Source organism: Erythrolamprus reginae, chromosome 1 (genome assembly GCF_031021105.1).
Source record: "Erythrolamprus reginae isolate rEryReg1 chromosome 1, rEryReg1.hap1, whole genome shotgun sequence".
In the NCBI taxonomy this organism is placed as follows: domain Eukaryota; kingdom Metazoa; phylum Chordata; class Lepidosauria; order Squamata; family Dipsadidae; genus Erythrolamprus; species Erythrolamprus reginae.
In genome coordinates this window covers 37,900,333-37,924,233 of record NC_091950.1, presented here as the reverse complement: position 1 = coordinate 37,924,233, position 23,901 = coordinate 37,900,333, and the positions used below count along the sequence as shown (strand labels likewise).

The 23,901-nt window shown below is 40.9% G+C and overlaps 1 protein-coding gene across 4 annotated transcripts in view; it reads left to right on the top strand.

Annotated features, from left to right (window-relative positions):
• The window catches only part of DLGAP5 (DLG associated protein 5), a 34,410-nt gene extending 12,045 nt beyond the window's left edge, over nt 1-22,365 (top strand). For 2 of the 4 annotated variants that reach the window (XM_070749654.1, XM_070749663.1), the window contains exons 9-19: nt 545-672; nt 878-971; nt 4,015-4,100; nt 4,855-5,015; nt 6,421-6,516; nt 11,214-11,418; nt 13,977-14,163; nt 16,236-16,293; nt 17,588-17,786; nt 18,251-18,285; nt 21,853-22,365. In XM_070749654.1, coding sequence (XP_070605755.1) covers nt 545-672; nt 878-971; nt 4,015-4,100; nt 4,855-5,015; nt 6,421-6,516; nt 11,214-11,418; nt 13,977-14,163; nt 16,236-16,293; nt 17,588-17,786; nt 18,251-18,285; nt 21,853-21,972 — 1,369 coding nt within the window. In that variant the 3' untranslated portion in view covers nt 21,973-22,365. The remainder of the gene's footprint in view (nt 1-544; nt 673-877; nt 972-4,014; nt 4,101-4,854; nt 5,016-6,420; nt 6,517-11,213; nt 11,419-13,976; nt 14,164-16,235; nt 16,294-17,587; nt 17,787-18,250; nt 18,286-21,852) is intronic. The other 2 variants (XM_070749678.1, XM_070749670.1) reach the window with 1 other exon arrangement.
• Nucleotides 22,366-23,901: the final 1,536 nt, after the last annotated feature.

The following is a 23,901-nucleotide window of genomic DNA, read 5'->3' as shown; positions in this document are numbered from 1 at the left end:
TCATCTTAGGAAGGAATAGCAATAAAAACAAGCCTGCAAAGACTTAGGGCTAGAAAAAACCTTCAGAGTAGCAATGAAAGAATCCTGCAGGCCGGGAAGAGCTGGGGGGGAAAGCTTTGAAAAAAGCTACATTCAGAGGGTAAGATGCCCCCAAATTTTCAGCCTCTTTTAGGGGGGAAAAGGTGTGTCTTATATTCTGAAAAATATGGTAATTCAAGTTCTAACCAAAGACCAAAGAATTATTAAGACAGTGTCTAAGAATATAGGCAGTTTCAAGTAGGTTAGTAGGGGGTTTTTTTGGGGGAGGATTTGGTATACTGTAATTAGGATGTTCCAAATCTGACAAAAATTTGAATATTCCCAGACATTCAGGAAGTTCTTTAAGTATTGCTCTGAGGGCTACAATCACATTTGATATAATGGATATAATATAATATAATTAATATTCAGTTGTGATCTGCAACTTCCACTGTTTCACAATGTTGTTGTTGTTGTTGTTGTTGTTGTTATTATTATTATTATTATTATTATTATTATTTATTAGTAGTAGTAAAGTCTACAAAGAAGAAACACAAGATTGTGATCCACAGTTGTCCTCTAACCCAGAAGTCACAAAGCAAACCACTGAAGGACATCAGTGTGCCTTGAATTTATTGGAAGAATTAAAAGAAGGTATATCTAAGAAAATGTCTGTACTGCTGGTGCTAAGAGACAATTTTAAATATACAAAATACTGATGCTTTAGCTAATATGATTTAAATTTAATGGATAATTACTTAAAAAAGAGCACCTATGACCTATTTAGCTGCAGATTATATTCTTCCTATATTTAATGCAGTTTCTAACATTTCTCTATATAAAACCATTCTTTTTCCAGAACGGGTACCTAATGAGATGGGGGATAATATTGCGTTTGAAGGTGAGAGCAGTGTGCGGCCAACAACAACGCTGCAAGATGTGCCCTATTTCAGGTTTGTAGACAAGATCAAAGGGATGTACCGTAATAAACTGCCTGGTTAATACGGATGCTTGTTAAAATATCTTCTTCAAAGAGATTCACCTTTGTATTAAAGTAATCAACAGATTAGCTATTCATGGATAGTGTGAGATAAAAATGGTAACCAATCCATTCTGCCTCTTTAGGCAGGGGTGGGCAATTAATTTTACCATGGGGCCGAATGAGAAATTGGGATGGTTTTAGAGGGCCAGACTAGTATAATTAACTCAGTTCCACCCTCTTCCTTGTTTTCTTTGTCCCAAATTACCTCCCCCCCCATACACACACACACAAAGAGCTCAATCTCCCCCCTCTTCCTTATTTATTTATTTGCCCCTCCGCTCTCTTCCCCCTCCTCCCTTCACTTCCTCACTCACGCTGCCCCTCCCCAGCAGCCCACACTCCCACTCCCGGCTGGCCCAGCCCCCACATTATCACAGTAACACTCACTTATGGCACAATAACACCCAATATGGCATGAAGCCGCCCACCTACCTTCCTCCCCTCTGTGGGCCTGCCGCCGCCTCCCCCAACAGCCCTCCACCCTTGCATCCTATCCTCTGGGCTGTTGTCCATCCCGTTTAACCCCCCCCCCTCCGTCTTGGCTGCCCTGCCTGTTCCCGCCACGGTTGGGCTGCTGCTGCTGCCACCCTGAGCCTCAGCAACTGCCCCCCCTCCCAACCCGCTGTCTTTTGTTCGGCACCGCAGAGAGGAGAGGGCCATGAGGACGGAGGGATTGTTGCTTTCCTGTGGCAAAAAGGGACTAAAAAGGGTGACCCCGATTTATCCTGTGATGGTGGGGCTCTAAGAGAGCCTTGGTAGTGGGTGCTTTTTTTGTCCTGTTCATTCGAGGCGCTTGTTTCCCCCTCCCCCCCACTCCATGGCTTCCTCCCCCAGAAAACCGGTCACAGATAGCGGGTGAGCTGGATGCGGCCGGCGGACAACACTTGCCCATGTCTGTCCTTAGGGATACATTTACTTGCTGCTGTAATTGGAGTTTAAAATGAGATTGTATCTATTTGTGCTATTATGTGCCAAATACTATATACCAGTGATGATGAACCTTTTTTTCCCTCGGCTGCCGAAAGCATGTGCATGTGTGCTATCACACACACATGCATGCCCACCCCCCTAATTCAATGTGCCCCATGTGCCCTAGCACATGCGCAGGCAACCCTTCCCTGCCTCCCCCCGTGCTGCCCTGTTCCCAATGCATGACCCTCCATTTCCTAACTTCTGGTGGGCCTAGTAGGTCTGCTTTTTGCCTTCCCCAGGCTCCAGAGGCTTTCTTGGAGTCTGGGGAGGGTACAAATGCCCTTTCCCACCCCTCTGGAGGCTGAAAACGTCCTCCCAGAACCCATGCACAAGCCAAAAATTAGCTGACCAGCACGCACATGCACTCTGGAGCTGAGCTAGGGCAACTGCTCGTGTGCCAGCAGATAGGGCTCCATGTGTTGGCTGCGGCAGTGTGCCATAGGTTCACCGTCACAGCTATATACCTTTCCAAGCAAGTCATTTCTGAAAATTATACACCAGTCCTGCAACACTGTCTAAGTAGAATGTGAACAGAGTGGTAGGAATGGCATTTTTCTTACTATCTATTCTCTTTCCTTGAATGAAAAGCAATGAAGTAAAATGGCTGGCAAAACAGGGTCTATTGAGTCTGATCTAGCCTAGAAATCATTCTGGTTATTGAAACCATATTTCACAGCTGCTACTGTAGGCATTGATGCTTCTGAATTGCAATCTTAACCCTAACTGATTATTTTTAAAAATATTACATGTGTGAAAGTGAATCAGCACATACTGCCAATTCTTGTTTACAACAGGGTGTGAGTAGGAAAAGAAGCAGAAGTGAAGTGCGATTCTTGAATTAAAGAATTGTCACATGTCCATCCTTAGGCAATATATTATAATAATAATAATAATAATAATAATAATAATAATAATAATTTATTAAATTTTTATGCCGCCCCTCCGAGGACTCAGAGCGGCTCACAACAAGTTAGCTTCATAGAGAGAAGTATTCTATGTACTCTACCGAAGTACTAAGTTGTCTACCTATGTACTAAGTTCTCTACCTAAGAACTTAATTCGTTCCGTGATCAGGTTCTTAAGCAGAAACATTTTTCGTGATCATGGTGTCTCCCCTGCCAGGTAAGTATAATGCAAACCCATTAGAAAAGAAAGAAAAGCTCGGAATGTAGGTGGGAGGAGGAGGAAGAGGAGGAGGAGAGTTGCTGTGGAAGTAAGAAGGTGAGGTGAGGGCAATCAAAAAAATCCAAAACTTTTAAGGCTTTAAAAATAAAACAGAGGGATTCTGAGGCGGCCAGGAGGAGCACGCGCTTCCAATACACCCGGCGTGAGGCTGTCTCCCATATACTGGCTGCTACTTACTGCTACCTGCTGCCTCTTCCTTCCCATGCTGAAGGTCTCTCCTCTTGCTCACTCGCTCGCTTTGTAGCCGGCGCCTTTCCTTCGCTGTGGGGACTCCACGGCTGCCCAGAGCAAAGGGAGCATTTCTTTTCTCTGGGAGCTGGCAGAGGATTATTCCCTGTCCAAGCGCCCAGAGAAAGGAAAACGCTCCATTTGCTCTGGACTGCCAAAGCCTCCTTAAGCACCACTGAAAGTCTCCACTGGCAGCCCAGAATAGCCCAAGATGGCCAGGATTAAAGGGGGAATGGCAGGAAACTGGCCGGGCCTTCGTGCCGCTCTCAAATTTCCTGGGAAATTTTTCTGGGCTCGGGTTCTTAAGTAGAAATGGTTCTTAAGTAGAGGCAAAAAAATCTTGAACATATAGTTCTTATCTAGAAAAGTTCTTAAGTAGAGGCGTTCTTAAGTAGAGGTACCACTGTAGTGTAAGTTGCTGCTTTTTACTTAAATTAATATTTTAACTGCTACTGTAGGTTTTGAAGCACTATAATCTTATACATTAATTCCTTTGAGTATTTTATGGGTAAAAATTGGGTCCTTAATTGAAATAATGAGATTGTCTAAATCTGCTTTTGTTTTAAAAGAAACATTCTTCAATCTGAGACAGAGAGACTGACATCATTTTGTCTTGAATGGGATAAAAGTATTGAAATGGATATTCCAGAAGAGGGTAAGAGAGAAAACACAAAGTACTTCTGAGTTTATCTATGACTCTGGTATCCCTATATATCTTCACCTATAGATTGATCTTGATTAGTGTGGTTAATGAATTCTTATAAAATTGTTGCATTATTCGGATTCACACTCTTCAAAGTGATATTTCTATAGAAAATATAGTAATTTGTTTCAGCATGATGGGGAAAAATTAAACAAATTTTGTAAAGATTTATGCTTAACAAAATTACTAAAAGCAAAATGAAAACAAAAATAAATCTAAGTTTCATTCCTAAAAGCTAACTTATCCTGATCAAAACATTTAGCAGGGTAGACTGCTAAAGAGAACTTCTTTCTTTTTAAATCTTCATAGATATGCTGGCAGACCGAGTATTCATGCTTTAAACAGTTAGAGCCTGTGTTCATAATTTTTTGCTTCACCACTTCTATAGCTTGAAAGATATCTTCAGATTTGTTGAGAGTGAACTTCTTCACTTGCATGTTAACGGGATTTTTTACTGTTCTGCATTTTGCACAAAGATTAGCACCATCTAAAGCTGCAGCTGTGTATGCACTAGCCTCAATTGCACTCCTGCTAGCTTTCATTAACTGAATTATAGGTCACAGTAAATATGACTTAGAATTCATTTTCCATATGCATTAACTTGAATATCACATTGAAACATACATGAATTGAAGCCTATCTTCATATATCAGTGGTTTTAATTTATATACTATTTAATGCAACAATTTACTACTGTTTTTTCCAGCAAAAGATCTTGTCCGCACAACCATTGGGCAAACCCGATTGTTGATGGCAGAAAGATTCAAACAGTTTGAAGGGCTGATAAATAACTGTGAATTCAAAAGTGGAGAGAAAGAGACAACTTGCACAGATCTGCTCGGCTTTTGGGAGATGGTAAACTTTCAGGTAAGATTTTTTTTAACTGTTAAACCTCTGTTTGCATTCAGCTGACTTGGTCTTTTTACCTTCACTTACTGGCCAGACCTTTGTTTAATCAACAGTAAATCAATCCTAACCTGATAATGCAGATTCTTTGGTTGATTAAAAAGGGTAAATTAGAAGAAATATCCTAAACTGAGGAAAATGAAACTTATAAAAAATATACCACAAGGAAATACAGTGATCCCTCAATTTTCACGGGGGTTGCGTTCCCAGACTGCCCGCGAAGTAGAGATGCGGAAGTAAAAACACCATTTTTGGCTATGGACAGCCAAAAACTACCCCCGCGCACCCTTTTCCAAGGCCACGCATGGAGCCGGGCTTGAAGTTGGGGGCGGGGAGCGACGAAAGTGCGGAGGCCGGCAAAGATTGTTTTCAATGACGGCCGCCCCCCCCCCCAGCGCCTCTGGTCCCCTCACCGCTACCCCCTGCCCGCCCGATCCGCCCCTTTCACCGGCTTACTTGGGGCACGGGTCCTCCTGCAGCAGCGCTGGCGGTTACGGCTTCTCGTCCTCTTCATTCGGCTGCTAGCCGCTCTGAGCGCTTTGAGAATGCCTGCCCTGCCCCTCTCACAGTCCCTTAGCTGAGAGCGCTTTCGTCCCAGCTGTCAGCGAAGGGGCTGCAGGAGAGGCGGGGCAGGTGTTCTCACAGAGAGAGAGCAACAGACAGAGCGAGATAGAAAGGAGAGAGAGAGAGGGAGAAAGAGAGAGAGCAAGAGGGGGGGAGAGTGGAAGGTAGAGAGAGAGAAATGATAGAAAAAAGGGGAGAAAAAAAGAGAAATGAGAAAATGATTGAAGCAGAGAATGACAGGAAAGAGAGAGAAAGAGAGAGGTGACTCTTGGTGATGACGTATGACGTCATTGGGTGGGGAAAACCATGGTATAGAAAAAAACCGCGGAGTATTTTTTAATTAATATTTTTTTTAAAACTGTGGTATAGCCGTTTCGCGAAGTTTGAACCTGCGAAAATTGAGGGATCACTATCACTTTTCACCTTGAACGTGCATGTCTCTTGGCTGCTGAGAGCATACTGATTTCCACACAAAACTCAAGTTTGTTTTGGCCATCTTGTTAACTTGAAACTCGCATCTTATAATAAAATTTAGAGTTCTCCGGAATGCACTAAACTGAGCGATCCATATTAAATTCCCACTCATCCAAAGCAGCAAGATACAAGGCAATGTTGCAAGATATTCCTAAGAAATGGCTAAATGTGTCTTTTTCTTTGATTTCTTGGTGAAGCTATTTTCTAAGGAAGCTTGCTGTGCTTTTTAACACTTAATTATTGTTTTTTTTAATGTAAGAAAGGGGTGAGGGTTGGTAACCTGGTCCCCTTTAATTTTGTTCTTCAACCTTTTCTCTTCCTCAAATAGGTAGAAGACATAACTAAAAAATTTGAGAACTTGAAGAAACATGAAGCGAATGGTTGGCAAATGGTGGATGATGTCCAGCCCCACAAACCTGCCAAGGTATGAAACTTTGCTGGCTCTGCTTTTAGGGGATGATTTTTTGCCTGGACCAGATTACCTATGGGACCGCCTTCTGCTGCATGAGTCCCAGCGACCGGTCAGGTCTCACAGAGTCGGCTTTCTCCAGGTCCCATCAACTAGACAATGTCACCTGGCGGGGCCTAGGGGAAGAGCCTTCTCTGTGGGGGCTCCGGCCCTCTGGAACCAGTTCCCCCCAGAGATTTGTACCTCCCCCAGCCTCCTTGCCTTCCACAAGGGTTTGAAGATCCACTTGTGCCAACTGGCCTGTGGACATTAGACATCAGCCCCTGCCGATGAATGGAATGTATGTTTGTTTGTTAGAATGAGTGAATTGGGTTTTTAAAAAAAAAATAAATTGGGGTTTTAGATTGGTTAGTTTAGTTTTAAAAATTGGATTTAGGATATTTTGTATTGTTACTTATATGCTGTAAGCCGCCCCGAGTCCTCGGAGAGGGGCGGCATATAAATCCAATAAATAAATAAATTACTGAGACTATTTCTGAAAGGCAACTTTATTGAGTGATTTAGGCAATTGCACAAAAAGGTACAATTAAGTTTCTCATGGAGCAGAATTTTACTAAACTTAAGCTACCTGTTCATCTTCTGAGAACTGTAACCAAGTCCAAGAACCAAGGATGCACAGCAATTCAGATTTTAAAAATTGGAAAATGTGATTTGTAAGGGCATGGGCATATTTGCTGCACCTTGTCAGGTGGTGTTTTTTGAATGACTCTGCCTTTTCCTAAATTGGCATGGCATCAGTGGAGCCCCAGACATTAAAGTACTGGTGCCTCCTCAATGTAGATTGATACTGTCCTGGAATTCTGTCAGCATTGTTTGAACTCTGAAAGGCCCAGCTTCTTTAAGGAGGTGACCTCAGGTGCCATAAACATACCCATGCCTCGCCTTACTGAGCATATATGAGTGAAACAATCAAATATTGCTTTTCTGCCTCCTTTGCCTCTTCTATGTTTCTTCAGTATTGAATTATTTGGAGTGGAGATGCAACTAGGTCTCCAGCAGTCCGGTTTCAGGCCCGGCTACAGCACGGAAACTGCTTTGGTTGCGTTGATGGATGATCCCAGCGGCCGATAAGGTCCCACAGAGTTGGCCTTCTCCGGGTCCCGTCGACCAAACAATGTCATTTGAAGGGGAAGAGCCTTCTCTGTGGTGGCCCCAGCTCTCTGGAATCAACTCCCCCCAGAGATTAGAACTGCCCCCACCCTCCTTGTCTTTTGCAAATTACTCAAGACCCACCTTTGTCGCCAGGCATGGGGGAGTTAGGATATTCCTTCCCCTAGGCCATTACAAGTTATGTATGGTATGTTTGGGTGTATGTTTGGTTTTTATAATAAGGGTTTTGAGTTGTTTTATTAAATTGGATTGTTACATGTTGTTTTTTATCATTGTTGTTAGCCGCCCCGAGTCTGCGGAGAGGGGCGGCATACAAATCCAATAAATAATAATAATAATGATGATAATAATAATGATAATAATAATAACTTATTGTACTTTATAAAACATTATACATCTTGATGGCTAATTAATTGCATTGCCACCCATATTTAAGCTGACCCTTAACTGTAGTGAAGCATCCCTTTGTTCTCCAACTTTCTTTTTTGTAGCCACTTCCTGGCTTTTTAATGCATTCTATTGCCCTCCTTCACCCATTTTCCTGTAAGCACCAAAAGTTTTCTTCTTGTAAACAAATAGGTACATTGATCATTGGGATTTTGATATAAACTTCTAATATCTGACATTTTATATTTTCAGTGAATTTTAAAGTGTTTATAGACCCATGGCTGATCCTTAGGTTGCTAGCCCTGACATTCTTGACTTTTGCTAGCTGCTAAGAATAGGTTAACACTGTGTGGAATCTGATAAGGAACTGAATAATTCAATATTCGGTGCTGAATGTATCAGTATTATAGTCAGTTTCAGGTGGGTGACCTTTCAATGTTTCCTAGAAGTGAAGCCATCTTATATCATAGTTTATCATTAGAGGGCTTAGTACTGGACATCTTTGTGAGTCAGAAAGTAGGGTTTGGTAAATATACCATGGCAAGCAGTTCCAACTTTGGAATTGTAATATATTTTTATTTTGGGGGGAAAACCCTGTTTTTTTTCTGTTCTATTTGCTACCATTCTACAGTATTGCCTCAATAGTCAGGAGAGGTGTTGGCAGAGGAATATGTCCTGTTGGAGGTATATTTTAACTTTCATATATTGCAATTCTGAGTCAGAACCTCAACCTCTAACAACCCCAAATAGAAGTAACCTTTTTTTATTTCCTACCTGAAATACTGTTTTCTCTGGTTAGATATCCCCTGAGAGAGACAAACCATTTGGATTGGGAGGCACATCTTAAATTTTGAAAATATATTTGGGGCATCCAATTGGGACAGAGTCACACATTAATTCAATGGCTGCAATGAATGAATTGCCTACTCACAAAACTGATTTTCCCAGAAATCAAACTGTTGTTGGCTGTTCTTTACTACTTTATCATCTATCTAAGCAGGAGGCCATACTTCCTAGCAAAGCTGTCGGCAAAGATTTTCGGTTCTAAATTGATTGTGAATGGTTTTTACATATTTTTAACTTTCTTTTATTGGATTATTTTTTTAACCTGTTGTAAGTTGTCCAGAGTTGGTTAAATGAGTTGGGTGGTTGTACAATTGTAATAATAATAGCATCAGAAGCATAGGGTTTTGTTTTTATTTTCTTTGGATCATATGCCCTATACCAGTGTTTTGTTATGCTGGCAACTTGAAGACTTTGGTTGAGTAAGGAACTATGGGAGTTGAGGTCCACACATCTTCAAGTTTCCACAGTTAGGGAAACTGTGCCCCATACTCTGTAGACTACTCAAGACTGTAGTCCAATGTCTTGATGATGTGATGTTTATCCATCGTGTTTGAGGAGGACCTTGATATCTAATGGGTTGTGAGCTGTACACGATGTGTCCGCAAGTGGCTGGTAAAGCCTATACGGGCACAAAATGTTCTGCCACATGTTGGGCAGACATGTATGGGCACCATTGTCACAGCATTTGCATTTGCAGCCCTGGCTTTGCAGGGTGCTTGCTTCTCTACATGGGGCTACCCTTGAAAAGTGTTCGGAAACTTCAGATCGTGCAGAATGCAGCTGCAAGAGCAATCATGGGCGTTTCTAAATATGCCCATGTCACACCAACACTCCACAGTCTGCATTGGTTGCCGATCAGTTTCCGGTCACAATTCAAAGTGTTGGTTATAACCTATAAAGCCCTTCATGGCATCGGACCAGATTACCTCAGGGACCGCCTTCTGCCACACGAATCCCAGCGTCCAGTTAGGTCCCACAGAGTGGGTCTTCTCCGGGTCCCATCAACTAAACAATGCCGCTTGGCGGGACCCAGGGGAAGAGCCTTCTCTGTGGTGACCCCGGCCCTCTGGAACCAACTCCCCCCAGAGATTAGAATTGCCCCCACCCTCCTTGCCTTTCGTAAGCTACTTAAAACCCACCTCTGCTGCCAGGCATGGGGGAATTAAAATTTCTTCTCCCCCTAGGCGGTTACAATGGTATGCATGGTATGTTTGTATGTGTGTTTGGTTTTGTATATTAAGGGGTTTTAATTTGCTTTTAGTATTGGATTATTATTGTATACTGTCTATGATTGCTGTTAGCCGCCCCGAGTTTTCGGAGAGGGGCGGCATATAAATCCAATAAAACTTGAAACTTCTCTACTGCTCTGAATCTTCTTCTGGCCTCCGATAGCCTTGGTGGATCAGCATGCGCCATGTTGGTTGATCTTGTTGCCATGGTTTCACAGGAGGTGGTGGTGATATCGAGGGACTTGAAGGAGGCTTTCAACGGGTCTTTGTATTGCTTCCTTTGTCCCACATGTGATCACTTTCCTTTAGCAGCTCACCACAGAGGAGCTATTTAAGGATGCAATAGTCCGGCATCCTAGCAACATGGCCTGCCCAGCGTGTCTGGGCTTTCAACAGCAGGATGGGAATTGATAGCAGGCCTGTTTTGGAAAGGACCTCAGTGTCAGGCGCCTTATCCTGCCACCAGATCCTCAGAATTCTACAGAGGCAGGTCATGTGGAAGTGGTTCAATTGCCTAGCATGCCTCCTGTATACAGTCCAGGTCTCACTGGCATAGAACAGGGTAGTTAGCACTATTGATTGATTGATTGATTGATTGATTGATTGATTTGATTTGTATGCCGCCCCTCTCCGAAGACTCGGGGCGGCTAACAACAATATAAAAAGACAATGTAAACAAATCTAATATTAAAAACAATCTTAAAAAACCCCAATTTAAAGAACCACTCATACATACAAGCATACCATGTATAAATTCTATAAGCCTAGGGGGAAGGGAGATTTCAAACTATTGCTTGGTAGACTTTGAGCTTTGTAGCTAGGCTTATTCCACGTCGGTTCCACACATTGGTCATTAGTCTGCCAAATGCAGAGCTTGCCTTGGCGATTCTGCAGTTGACCACAATATCAATTGTCACTGCACTGGAGAGGGTGCTGCCAAGGCATGTAAATTGGATGTCATTGGGTCTATCATGATACAGGCAGGATCTCTAGAGAGGTCTGGTTGCATTCCTTCCCTGTGCCCTGAGTTTTTGAAGGCTGGGGATTATCAGCTTTGTCAAGGTATTTTTTGATTTCCAGAAAAAGCCCATCCTTCGGAGGACAGTCAAAGCAGCAGAGGGGTCTGCCGAAAGCGGAGCAGCCAGAAAACGCCTTGCAACTGTAAAAGCAGCCATGAAGAACAAGGCAAAAGAAGGGTTGGCAGCACAGGCTGCAGGCCAAGGAGCAGAACGGATATTTGATGGAGGGTTTTTCAGAATTGAATCTCCTGCCAAACCCTTTCCAGGTCAGTCCAGATTCCAGACCACGGCCTTTGCGCAAGAATATATGTACTGTATTATGACAACTATTGCAGTAGCTACACGTTGCTGACTCCGCATGAGTTCCTGGTAGTTTACAACATGTTCTGTCGTGCTCTCTGGTACACTCCTCCCAAAAATTCACAGATACAAATTTCAGACACACACACGTTTGAAAATTCAAAACAATGTTCTTTATAATGAAAATTCACTTAAACTAAGCCCTCTTTTGGTATAGCAAAGAACACTGGTCTCCAAACAAACTGGTAATTTGTACAAGTCCCTTATCAGTTCTGTGAAACTTAGCTTGCAGCTGTGAGGCAATTCGCAGTCCTTCTTTCACAAAGTGAAACACACTTTGCTCTGGTTTAGTTTCAAAGCGGGGGAAAATCAGCACACAAAAGGTCAAAGTCAGTAAAGCAGTCATGAAACACAACGATCAGATAATCCTCCACAATGGCCAAACCATTTATAGCAGCCTCACTAATTACCACAGCCCCACCCAACCACAGGTGGCCTCATTTTCTTTGATAATAATCTCTCAGTTGTTGTTGCCTATGCATCGCTCTCTGCATGCATGGCTGTATCATTAACTCTTGTTCTGAATCCAAGGAGGAGCTAGATAATTGATCTCCTTCTGAGCTGTCTGCCACACTCTCCTCCTCCCTGTCACTCATGTCTTTTTGGTCAGAGGAGCCTTCATCTTCAGATTTCACCGGGGGCAAAACAGGCCTGCAGCATGTGGATGTCTCCCCCACATCCACAGTCCTTGGGGCAGGAGCTGGGCCAGAGCTAACTACAACAACAACATATCCACACCACCATGAAACTATTCATTTCTTTTCACTGTTCAAGTTCTGCAGCATTAAACATTAAAAGCTTTCTTTCTGTTTCACTGTTTTCCTCAAGAACATTAATAAGATGCCAAACAGCTTTTTGAGAGCAAATTATGCCATAAAGAAATATTCCATAAGAAATATCACTTCATAGTCCACCTTTCCTGAAACTCATGTGGGGTGGGCAATCTTTAGCCACCTCTACTTAGTACATAAAGTATTGGATAAATTGATTTTAGTTGGAGGAAGCAGTTAGGTGACCAAACAGTGGCGCTTCACAGATAACATTCTGATTGGATTCAAAATCCAATTGACAACAAGCACAATGTTGTATGATTATGGCATCCAACAGTATGTAGCCTTCTACATTTTATATCATTTGTCACCTCCCTAATACATATATTATTTTTTAATATTTTGTCTTATATTGTTTTGGTTACCCACTTTGAGATCCTGGGTATGGATGAAGAATTCTACCCCACCCACTCCCTGGTCCATGATAGTGAATCTATGGCATGAATCGTAGACTTAATGAAGCATAGTGGATGAATACCAGCAGATGATATGGCTCCCCAAATCAACACAGACTGTGGAAACGTTACACTGGACCTCAAGCATCTTGCAGAGTGTGCCTCCATTCTTCCTCCATACTTTGGGTCCTTGGTTGCCAAATGAGATGTAGAAGTTTCCACAGTCTGTGTTGATTTGGGGAGCCATGTCATCTTCTGGTATTCGTCCACTGTGCTTCATTAAGTCCAGAGTCAACAGAGCTGTCTACCGGGAGATTTTGGAGTGTTCCATGCTTCCATCCACATGCCAGCTTTATGGGGATGGTGACTTAAATTTTCCAGCAGGATTTGCTCCTGCCTACAGTGCCCAAATCCCCAAAAAACAGGTCCAATGACCATGGGATTACTGTCCTTGATTGGCCAGCAAACTGGCTTGATCTGAACCCCAAAGAGAATCTATGGGGCATTGCCAAGAGAAAGATGAGAGACATGAGACCGAATAATGCAGAAGAGCTTAATGCTACTTTTGAAGCATCCTGGTCTTCCATAACACCTCAGCAGTGCCACAGGATGATAGCTTCCATACCACGCCGCATTGAGGCAGTACTTGCTACAAAAGGTCCCAAACGAAGTGTTGAGTACACATGCATGCTTATACTTTTTGGAGGTCTGATACCGTTCTATGCGCAATCCTTGTTTTATTGATCGTATGTAATATTCTAATTTTCTGAGAATGGGGGATTTGGGGTTTTCATGAGCTGTAACCCATAATCGTCACAATTATGACAAATCATGGCTTGAACTACCTTGCTTTGCATGTAATGAGTCTCTCTCATATATTAAGTTTCACCTTTTAAGTTGCATTACTGAAATAAATGAACGTTTGCATGATATTCTAATTTTTCAAGTTTCACCTGTACTATAGGTCAAATCTGCTAAAACTTTTCAGTGTCTCAATAGAGCATACAATGTGAGGAAAACCTTTGAGGATGACTTAATCCTCTGTGTATGTGTATACACACAAATTCATGCACACAGTCATGTATACACACACACACATTCATATTTCAAGCATTCGGCATCCTTCTCCCCCTTATTTTCTGTAGATGTGGGGCTCAGAATCCCAAATTTGTCACAGATAACATATTAATATTATACAACATTCAGTTCCTCAATTGCTTATTCATCTATTGCCTACAGGTGTGACTCCTAAATCAGCTGTCAGGAATTCCCAGTATACGACTCCAAGATCTGCCAATAAGGCTTTGCTTCAGAATTGTAGAGAGATCTGTATTTTAAAGCAAGGCACATCAAGTACGTCCAAAGCCATTCCTCCTTTTCCAGATCCTGCTAGTACTCACCACCTTGGCTTTACATCTGAACAAAGGTATGCAACTAAACTGGCCCTTTGCTTTGGGCGGAATAACAACCCTTTTGGGGAGATCCAGTGGAGTCTCACAGCACAATAATAGCTTTTGGGTTGCGTGAAAAATCATGGGGTTTTTCACAGCAAAATATTTCTTCAGCATTCAGTGTACAGAACATAATTCTTGCATAAGGAGCTGGGGCTTTGGATCAAATCATGTATGCCACCCCGAGTCTTCGGAGAGGGGCAGCATACAAATCTAATAAATTATTATTGTTGTTGTTGTTATTATTATTATTATTATTATTATTATTATCTATTAGATTTGTATGCTGCCCCTCTCCGAAGACTCGGGGTGGCATACACCAGAAAACAACCATTATTATATTATAATAATAATAATAATGATGATGATGATGATGATGGTTGTTTTCTTCTGTTAAGCCAGAAACTTCTTTCTGCATCTTAGCAATCCAAACTAAATTCCTAAGGCCTCCATCGTTCATTTAATAATATACCATAGATTTAAACTGTCCTGAAATAGTGATTGTAATTTTTCTGCTGCTGATATATAACAGATAAAGTTTTTAAACCTCCTGTTTCAGATTTCTAGTCCTTCCAGCAATTATGTTAAACTTAATTTTTATTAATCATATGGCTGATATTTCCAATATGTTGAATAAAATAGAAAAGGTGGTGAGAATGCATTCATTCTTACAAATATGCTGGGATAAATTAATGTTCATTTTAGATGATAGCATTTGTGCTATCCTGTTTGATCTGTTGCCTGTTGAGTGATTACTTTTAGCCAATCCCTTATTTTGTGCCATTATTTCCTAACTTTAGGGTATGTCCACCTCATATGGTAGAAGGTACCCTGTTTATACCCACACTTTCAGAATTCAGGCGAACAGTTGGGTACATTTTGGCCAATCTTGCTGGAGGTAGATGCCAACAGTAAAACATCTTGTAAATGTTTTCCCTATAGCTTGACAACATTGTTAATTTATAATTTTCCCCCCATAATTTTTCCCAATGGTCTAATTCAATACTATATCCAAAATTTCTGGCCCAACTTATTGTTGTCTCTTTCAAAGTTTTTCTTCCATTTTGAATCTTACAAATAGGTTATAAACTTTTGTAACAATTTTCCCCCTTGTCCCTAACAATGTTTTTATCTATTTCTAATTGTTTTCTATAAATACTGTATTGTTCTAATTACTTGGAGCTGTTGCCTGTTGTATTTCACTTTCTCTTTACAAAAAGGACCTCTTGGGTATATTCCTGCAAAGACTATCTTTTCTGTTATATGCTTCTATGTAAGAAACATATATGTTATATGCTTCTTATATGCTGAGTCTTGATTAAAATGCCTTGTCTTTTCTTGTGTGATATTTGAAACACTCCAACCTCCTTGTTGCCCAAGGCTTCTTTCTTTGGCTATCATGCTAGCTTGGTTCCCATACCCACTTGATTTGGGGGATATTTTTTTTCCCATTGCAGTTTTCCCTTAGCTCCTCAAGTTCTCTTCCCCATAAGTTAAGTACATTGAATCTTCTTCAAGCCGTATCTTGCTAATACACATACGGTATACGTTTTGATTTTGAATAACATTGAAACAATTATTCCATGGGACAAAATTTTAATTCAAGAAGCTTGAAAGGAAAATAATTTCAAGGATAAAGTGTGGTCTGTGATTTTCCCAGATACTTTTTACATCCTCTGGGCAACTGAAGGAATAGAAGTTGTGAAGAGCAACTTGAACAGCCCAACAGCTAATCCTAATATTCTTCACCACTGATAATAGCAATAGCACTTAGACTTCACAGTGCTTTACAGCTCTCTCTAAGCGTTTTACAGTCAGCATATTACCCCCCAACAATTGGGGTCCTCATTTTACCAACTTCGGAAAGATGGAAGGCTGAGTCAAACTTGAGCCTATGGGACTCAAACTGCCAAATAATCTTACCTGTAGGCTACTCATAGATACTGGTGGGCACAATGGGAATAGAAAGCTTGACTAATTAGGTTTTATGCTGGGGAGTAATATAGTTTCAAATGTGCACCTCTTTGTTTTTGTTTATTTTCTCCAGTGGCGAACAAGCAACAGAGGAACTGTGTGCTAGAACAAGCGAAGCAGAAATAAAAACTGTAAGTATTATCTTTTTTAAAGAATATCTTTCTTTCATATCAGGAGGTCACAAAATTGTTTGCTGTTGGTTCAAAAATTGGGACTGCAGAATTTGCTGGCAGTGGAAACATGTCAGTCCCAGTAGGCAAACCAGACCAGAAAATCAACTTTACCCGAAGACCAAAATGATTTCCATAAGATTGGTTATAAGAATCTTGCAAGTCAATGATTCGCTGCTGCTGCTTCTGCTGCTTTTTATATCCCAGTGGATGATGGAGGGGTCCTTTGGAGCCACTTCTAAATATTAATTTGTTTCTCAGAACTTAATAAATCTTTTAGCCCTTTTTGCTTAGCCCTTGCACATTTCTGTCAAAGTCACCCTGCTTATGTACAGAAGTAACGCCCTAACAAGTGGTGGCTATCTTCTTTTTTCATATAAGGGGGGAATGCAATGAAATGCTATGAAAGTGAAATCTGAACTACTTTTTTTAAAAAAAAAAAATCTTGGTTAAATCATTTATTCATTCACTCACTCGGTTTCATTCATTTAATGAAAATGGAAAGGGTCAGTTTATGCCCTTGCATGAATGCCAGTCAGTGATTTTAAAAAACCTTGTCTTCATTTTTCTGTATTCTAAAGCAGGTGTCCACAACCCACAGGCTCTGGCCCACTGGCAGGCCTTGAGCAGTTTGGAACCGGGCCGCAGAAGTAGCGGGCAAGCGGGCCCATTTGTATAAGCAGGGGGAATACGTGCCCACTTGTGCAAATGTAGTTGTGCATGCGCTTGCTTGTTGCTCATACCCCCCTGCTGCTCCGCAAAGCCAGAAAGGTTGGGGAATTCTGATCTAAAGAATGATCCATCTTCATTCAAGGTCCTTGAAACATAGAAGTCTGACGGCAGAAAAAGACCTCATGGTCCATCTAGTCTGCCCTTATACTATTTTCTGTATTTTATCTTAGGATGGATATATGTTTATCCCAGGCATGTTTAAATTCAGTTACTGTGGATTTATCTACCACGTCTGCTGGAAGTTTGTTCCAAGCATCTACTACTCTTTCAGTGAAATAATATTTTCTCATGTTGCTTTTGATCTTTCCCCCAACTAACTTCAGATTGTGTCCCCTTGTCCTTGTGTTAACTTTCCTATTAAAAACACTTTCCTCCTGGACCTTATTTAATCCTTTAACATATTTAAATGTTTCGATCATGTCCCCCCTTTTCCTTCTGTCCTCCAGACTATACAGATTGGGTTCGTTAAGTCTTTCCTTCATTAAGTCTTTCCTTGAACTTTTATCTTTGCTTCTGAATCCAGGTTGAAGAAGCAACCAGTTGTGACAGGAGCACATCCTCGAGTGACATGGATGTTTTCCAATTTAAAGAAGAAGCTTTAGAAATTGGAGGGGAGATGAAGCAGACCTCGACAGATCAACAGGTCAAACAGGTTTTTCTTACTCCCACAGAGAATACTCCGGCTGCAGAAACCTGTGATCAAGTACAGCATATTCCAGAACGTAAGTAAAATTGGTGTGGATTTTCTTGTGGTACAAAGTCATTTCAAAATGAGATGGCAGCAAATAATTTAAGCAAAGAAAGAAATTCTTTGGTTGATCTTATAATCTGAGATCATGTAAGAATTATTTGGGAATCAAATTTTCAGAGCTGTCTGCATGTTTTGTCACAGATGCCTAAGTTACTTTGCTTCAGGCTACTGATAAAAGCTGCTGGCTGCAATTTGGGCATGCCTTTATATAAGTATGTCCTCACTGCAATCAATATAGAAACCTTTTAAATTTTAAATAATAATGTGTTAGAGATATATAAGGTGAAAGCAGTACTAAATAAGTCTGCTCATTATGTTGTCTGCATGTATCATTTATTTCAATTGGGAGCTTCCAGATAATATAATTAATATCTATGTATTATTTAATAATACATTTCAAAAATACTCCTCTGAAAATGAGATTTTATTTTCCAGGCTCGTCCTGCGATGATGAAGTATTTGAACCCCAGGTAAGTTTGCTAGAATCAGTTGAAGCACCATTAGATGTTAGTTAAACTGTAAAGAATTACATTTTGGAGATAATGGCATTGGGCCAGAATACATCCGGAACCGCCTTCTACCGCACGAATCCCAGCGGCCGATAAGGTCCCACAGAGTTGGCCTTCTCCGGGTCCCGTCGACCAAACAATGTTGTTTGGCGGGCCCCAGGGGAAGAGCCTTCTCTGTGGCGGCCCCTGCCCTCTGGAATCAACTCCCCCCAGAGATTAGAACGGCCCCCACCCTCCTTGTCTTTCGCAAACTACTCAAGACCCACCTTTGTTGCCAGGCATGGGGGTGTTAAGATATTTCTTCCCCTAGGCCATTACAAGTTATGCATGGTATGTTTGTGTGTATGTTTGGTTTTTATAATTAGGGTTTTTAGTTGTTTTATTAAATTGGATTGTTACATATTGTTTTTACCATTGTTGTTAGCCGCCCCGAGTCCTTGGAGAGGGGCAGCATACAAATCCAATAAATAAATAAATAAATAATGCATCCTTAAATAAACATATTTATTGATTTGATTTGATTTGACTTGTATGCTGCCCCTCTCCAAGAACTCGGGGCATCTCACAACATGTCAAAAACAATATACCATATACATATCTAAAAATCTAATTAATATACTAAAAAACGTTTAAAAACTCTAATAAGATTTTAAAACATTCATTACCATTCACACAGCAAAACATACTACACTCGTCGGCCAGGGGGCTAATGTCTAATGGCCCCAAGCCTGGCGGCATAAATAGATCTTTAAGCTTTTATGGAAGGCGAGAAGGGTGGGGGCAGTGCGAATCTCCAGGGGGAGCTGATTTAAGGATACATTATCTCCGCGGTAAATTTTGTGATGCAAACCTCTGTAGGTATAAGGGCTCATAGATACAGTATATATGAAGAAATATCCATGTAAATAGAAACTTGGCATTTGTCAAAATTTCAGCTCATGTAGAAGCCTCTTTGTATGACACAGTTTCAACACTGAGCCATATGATATGCACACCTTTTGCGAGGTAGGCTGTATGACACCAAAGTACAGCGTTCCCTCAATTTTCACGGGGGATGCGTTCTGAGACCGCCCGCGACAGTAGAATTTCCGCAAAGTAGAGATGCGGAAGTAAATACATTATTTTTGGCTATGAACAGTATCACAAGCCTTCCCTTAACACTTTAAACCCCTAAATTTACAATTTCCCATTCCCTTAGCAACCATTTAGATTATTATACTCACCATATTTATTTATTAAAGTTTATTTAAATTTTTTTTTACTAAAGGCGGATAAAAGTTTGGCAATGACATATGATGTCATTGGGCGGGAAAAACCATGGTATGGGGGGGAAAACGCGAAGTATTTTTTAATTAATATTTTTGAAAAAATGTGGTATAGACTTTTCGCGAAAATCTAGGGAACGCTGTAGTCCTTATTCTGGCTGTATGATACCAAAGTAGTCCTTATACTTGTTACCTATTGACTTTTCACAATAAAAAATGCCTAAGATTAGTTTAGGTGAAATGTATCTGTTTTTATTCTTGCAATTATGATGCATAACCAGAATTTATCAGTTCCAAAACTAATTGCTTACTAAAGATGATTTATGGTGCATCTAAACAGCACGTAAAACTTTTAAAATACCCTGTTTCCCCAAAAATAAGACAGTATCTTATATTAATTTTTGCTCCCAAAGATGTGCTACATCATATTTTCAGGGGATGTCTTATTTTTTCCCCATGAATTTGTATCCTGTATCCTGCTGCAGCAAAAACACATCCAAACACGCAGCCAGCCACATGTTGGATGCATGTGGATGTGTTTTAAATCTGATTGATGCAGCATTTTGGGATGCAATTTATGGACAGCAGTGTTATACAGTGATCCCTCGAGTTTCGCGATCTCGATCTTCGCGAAACGCTATATCGCGATTTTTCAGAAAATATTAATTAAAAAATACTCCACTCTTCTCTCTCTCTTTCTTCCTCTCTCTCACTCTCTTCCTTCCTTTCTCATCTCTTTCTTTCTTTCCTTCTCTCTCTTTCTCTATCTCTCCTCCTCTTGCTCTCCCTCTTTTTCTCACTTTCCCTCTCTCGTGCACCGAGCGGCGGGCAGGCGGGCAGGCAGGCGGGCGGACAAGCGGCGGGCAGGCAGGCGGCGGACAAGCGGCGGGCGCAGCAGCAGCGAGGAGCCGAAGATCGGGGTTTCCCCTTTGCGTGGGGGGGGGAAGCCCCGATCTTCGGCTCCTCGCTGCTGCGGCGCTGCCGAGCAGATCAGCTGCTGGGCGGCGGAAGGAACCTTCCCTTGGTCTTCCCAGGTGCGGAAGTAAAAACACCATCTGCGCATGCGCGGCCATGGAAAAAAGGGCGCGCATGCGCAGATGGTGTTTTTACTTCCGCACCACTATATTGCGAAAAATCGAGTATCGCGAGGGGTCTTGGAACGTAACCCTCGCGATACTCGAGGGATCACTGTATATGTTCTGTTCGGGAATGCTGCGAAATGAAACGTCTCCTACGTCTTACTTTCGGGGGTGATTTATTTTCGGAGAAACAGGATAGGAAATGGTCTAGCTAGTCTTATCTAGCTTTATCCTTTCTTACAGTAGCATCAATTTATTGCCTGTGCATTTGAAATATGATAGTTTCGTCATCAAAAAGGGCTGGGGTCTATCCCCAGAAAGGCTTACATTCTGAATCTCAACATCAGAGGAAAAAGGGAGCACAGAAATATAATGTAATTGGAACCAAATTGAGCAACAATTCTTATATAATTTTCCCTCATTTGCTATCCTTCATCCATCTTGCATTACGGCTCTCAGTATTTTCAAATAACATGGGTATGAGCACACATGACAGTTTCACTGGGACAAAACTGTATTAGAATCATGATATCGATTCCACCATGGAGTATTGGTTAGGAAGCAGTATAAGACCAACTGTAAGAATGGCGTGTATGTATATGAGTGTGTTTTTTTCTTTTTATTTTTATTTTATAATAACTTTTTAATGGGTTTTTTAGTTTGTTATGTTTTAATCTCAAGTAAGTATTTGACTTCTTTTACTGTTTTGTATTTATTCTTATATTTATACCACTGTTGTAAGCCGCCCTGAGTCCTTTGGGATTGGGCGGCATAGAAGTTGAATGAATGAACGAACAAACGAACGAATGAATAAATAAATAAATAAATAAATATGAGTCAAAGAATCTTCACTGCTATGTCAGCTTATGATTGGAGATGAGTGGCTAGATTCATACATCTGTCCAATGGAACTCAGATGGGAGACCTTTTTTTACATCTGTCAGTCTATTTACTGCACATCTTGTTAGTCTGGTCTTGGGCGCTTTTAAGTTTTAAATTTAGCATTATAAGGAAATATATATACAATTCTTATTAAAATTGGAATAGAGGGGTGGCGTTAAATTGACTTAAAATGGCAACAAATATTTCTATCTGAAAGCTCAGCCACAAGCAAACAGCTTGAAGGGATTTGGAAAGACTTACATTTTAATTGTACATTAAATGTATTTCTTCTGCCCCCACAGCCAAATCTGGATATCAGCATTTTCTTCACTCCTCTGAGAAACAATGCTGAAAAACATATTTCAGTTGATTCATCCAGAAACCTTATTGAATTCTCTCCATTTCCGGAAATGAAGAAATAAGTTACATTTAAAATCCTAATCTGGGAATTCATAAGCTTTAGTTCTGTTATTAAACTGAATTGCCCTTTCAAAAGTATACTTCTGCTGGAGAAGACACCTATGGAGAATATAAATGCTAGAATGTTCTGTAGGCTGTATCTCTTGAATTATAATGCAACAGCGCCTGAGAACGTGGCTTAACATGACTTGATCAGTTAAAACGTTTTGGAACTTAAGACATGAATAGTAATATTTTGCTTGTCACTAAATGTGGCAATGAGTAGAAGAAGGAGCGGGGAAAAAATATTTTAAGAGTATTTGGCTGATGCCTTTTAAATGTATGTTTTTAAATATTTTAATGATTATACATTCAATTCAGTGTATAAACACCATTATTAAAGTTTTGTAAATTAATCTCTGGTGATCTGTATCTGCGTTTTATTTGGATTTTACAGTATTTCTCCAGCCATTTCCACATATGTGCCGTATTTTTCACTCCATAACACACACTTCCCCCCCCCCCCCAAAAAAAAAGTGGGTGGAAATGTCTGTGCATCAGTACCGGTCCTTTGGTGAATAGCAGCGGTGGGGTGCCGAACCCTGCTTCTTCTGTCTTAGTCATTGTCCATCTCTTTTCTCCGCAGTGCCGGAGTCAATAGCCAGAACTGGCACACGAGAGGATACCTATCTATGGTCCTCTCAGGCTCTGCCTGTTTTGTTTTTTCTTGTTTTCTTCCTCTAAACCAGTGGTTCTCAACCTTTCTAATGCCGCGACCCCTTAATACAGTTCCTCATGTTGTGGTGACCCCCAACCATAAGTCTACCGCCAATTCTCCCAAGAGAGCTATAAGCTGATTGGCAGGAAGATCAGAGGGACACCCCCACTGTAAATGCCTGATTGGTCGGATTGCAAAAACACATTCCAAGGCGCCAGAATAGAAGCTTTAGTTCCTAACACCATGGGAAATTTGTCTTTCCCCATAGTCTTAGGCGACCCGTGAAACTTGAGAACCACTGCTCTAAACCTAGCTGTGTGTTATGGTCAGGTGCGTCTTACAGTGTGAAAAAAAAACTTTTAGTTTTTAAATCAAAGTAATCAAGTAAAATGTTATGTTAAATCATTGCTTTAAATCAAGTTCTCCACTAATAACTATTTTTAAAACAGTTAAGTAGATCCAAACATTGAATCATAATTGAGTAGAAGGCCAATTCACACATTACATTAAGTCATGATTACAGGGAGTCCTTCATTTACATTCACAACTGAGATCGGAATTTCCAGTGACAGCAGTCACTGCAATCCCAGTTAGAAACATAGAAACATAGAAGTCTGACGGCAGAAAAAGACCCCATGGTCCATCTAGTCTGCCCTTATACTATTTTCTGTATTTTATCTTAGGATGGATATATGTTTATCCCAGGCATGTTTAAATTCAGTTACTGTGGATTTATCTACCACGTCTGCTGGAAGTTTGTTCCAAGGATCTACTACTCTTTCAGTAAAATAATATTTTCTCATGTTGCTTTTGATCTTTCCCCCAACTAACCTCAGATTGTGTCCCCTTGTTCTTCTGTTCACTTTCCTATTAAAAACACTTCCCTCCTGGACCTTATTTAATCCTTTAATATATTTAAATGTTTCGATCATGTCCCCCCTTTTCCTTCTGTCCTCCAGACTATACAGATTGAGTTCATTAAGTCTTTCCTGATACGTTTTATACTTAAGACCTTCCACCATTCTTGTAGCCCGTCTTTGGACCTGTTCAATTTTGTCAATATCTTTTTGTAGGTGAGGTCTCCAGAACTGAACACTGTATTCCAAATGTGGTCTCACCAGCATTCTATATAGCGGGATCATAATCTCCCTCTTCCTGCTTGTTATACCTCTAGCTATGCAGCCAAGCATCCTACTTGCTTTCCCTACTGCCTGACTGCACTGTTCACCCATTT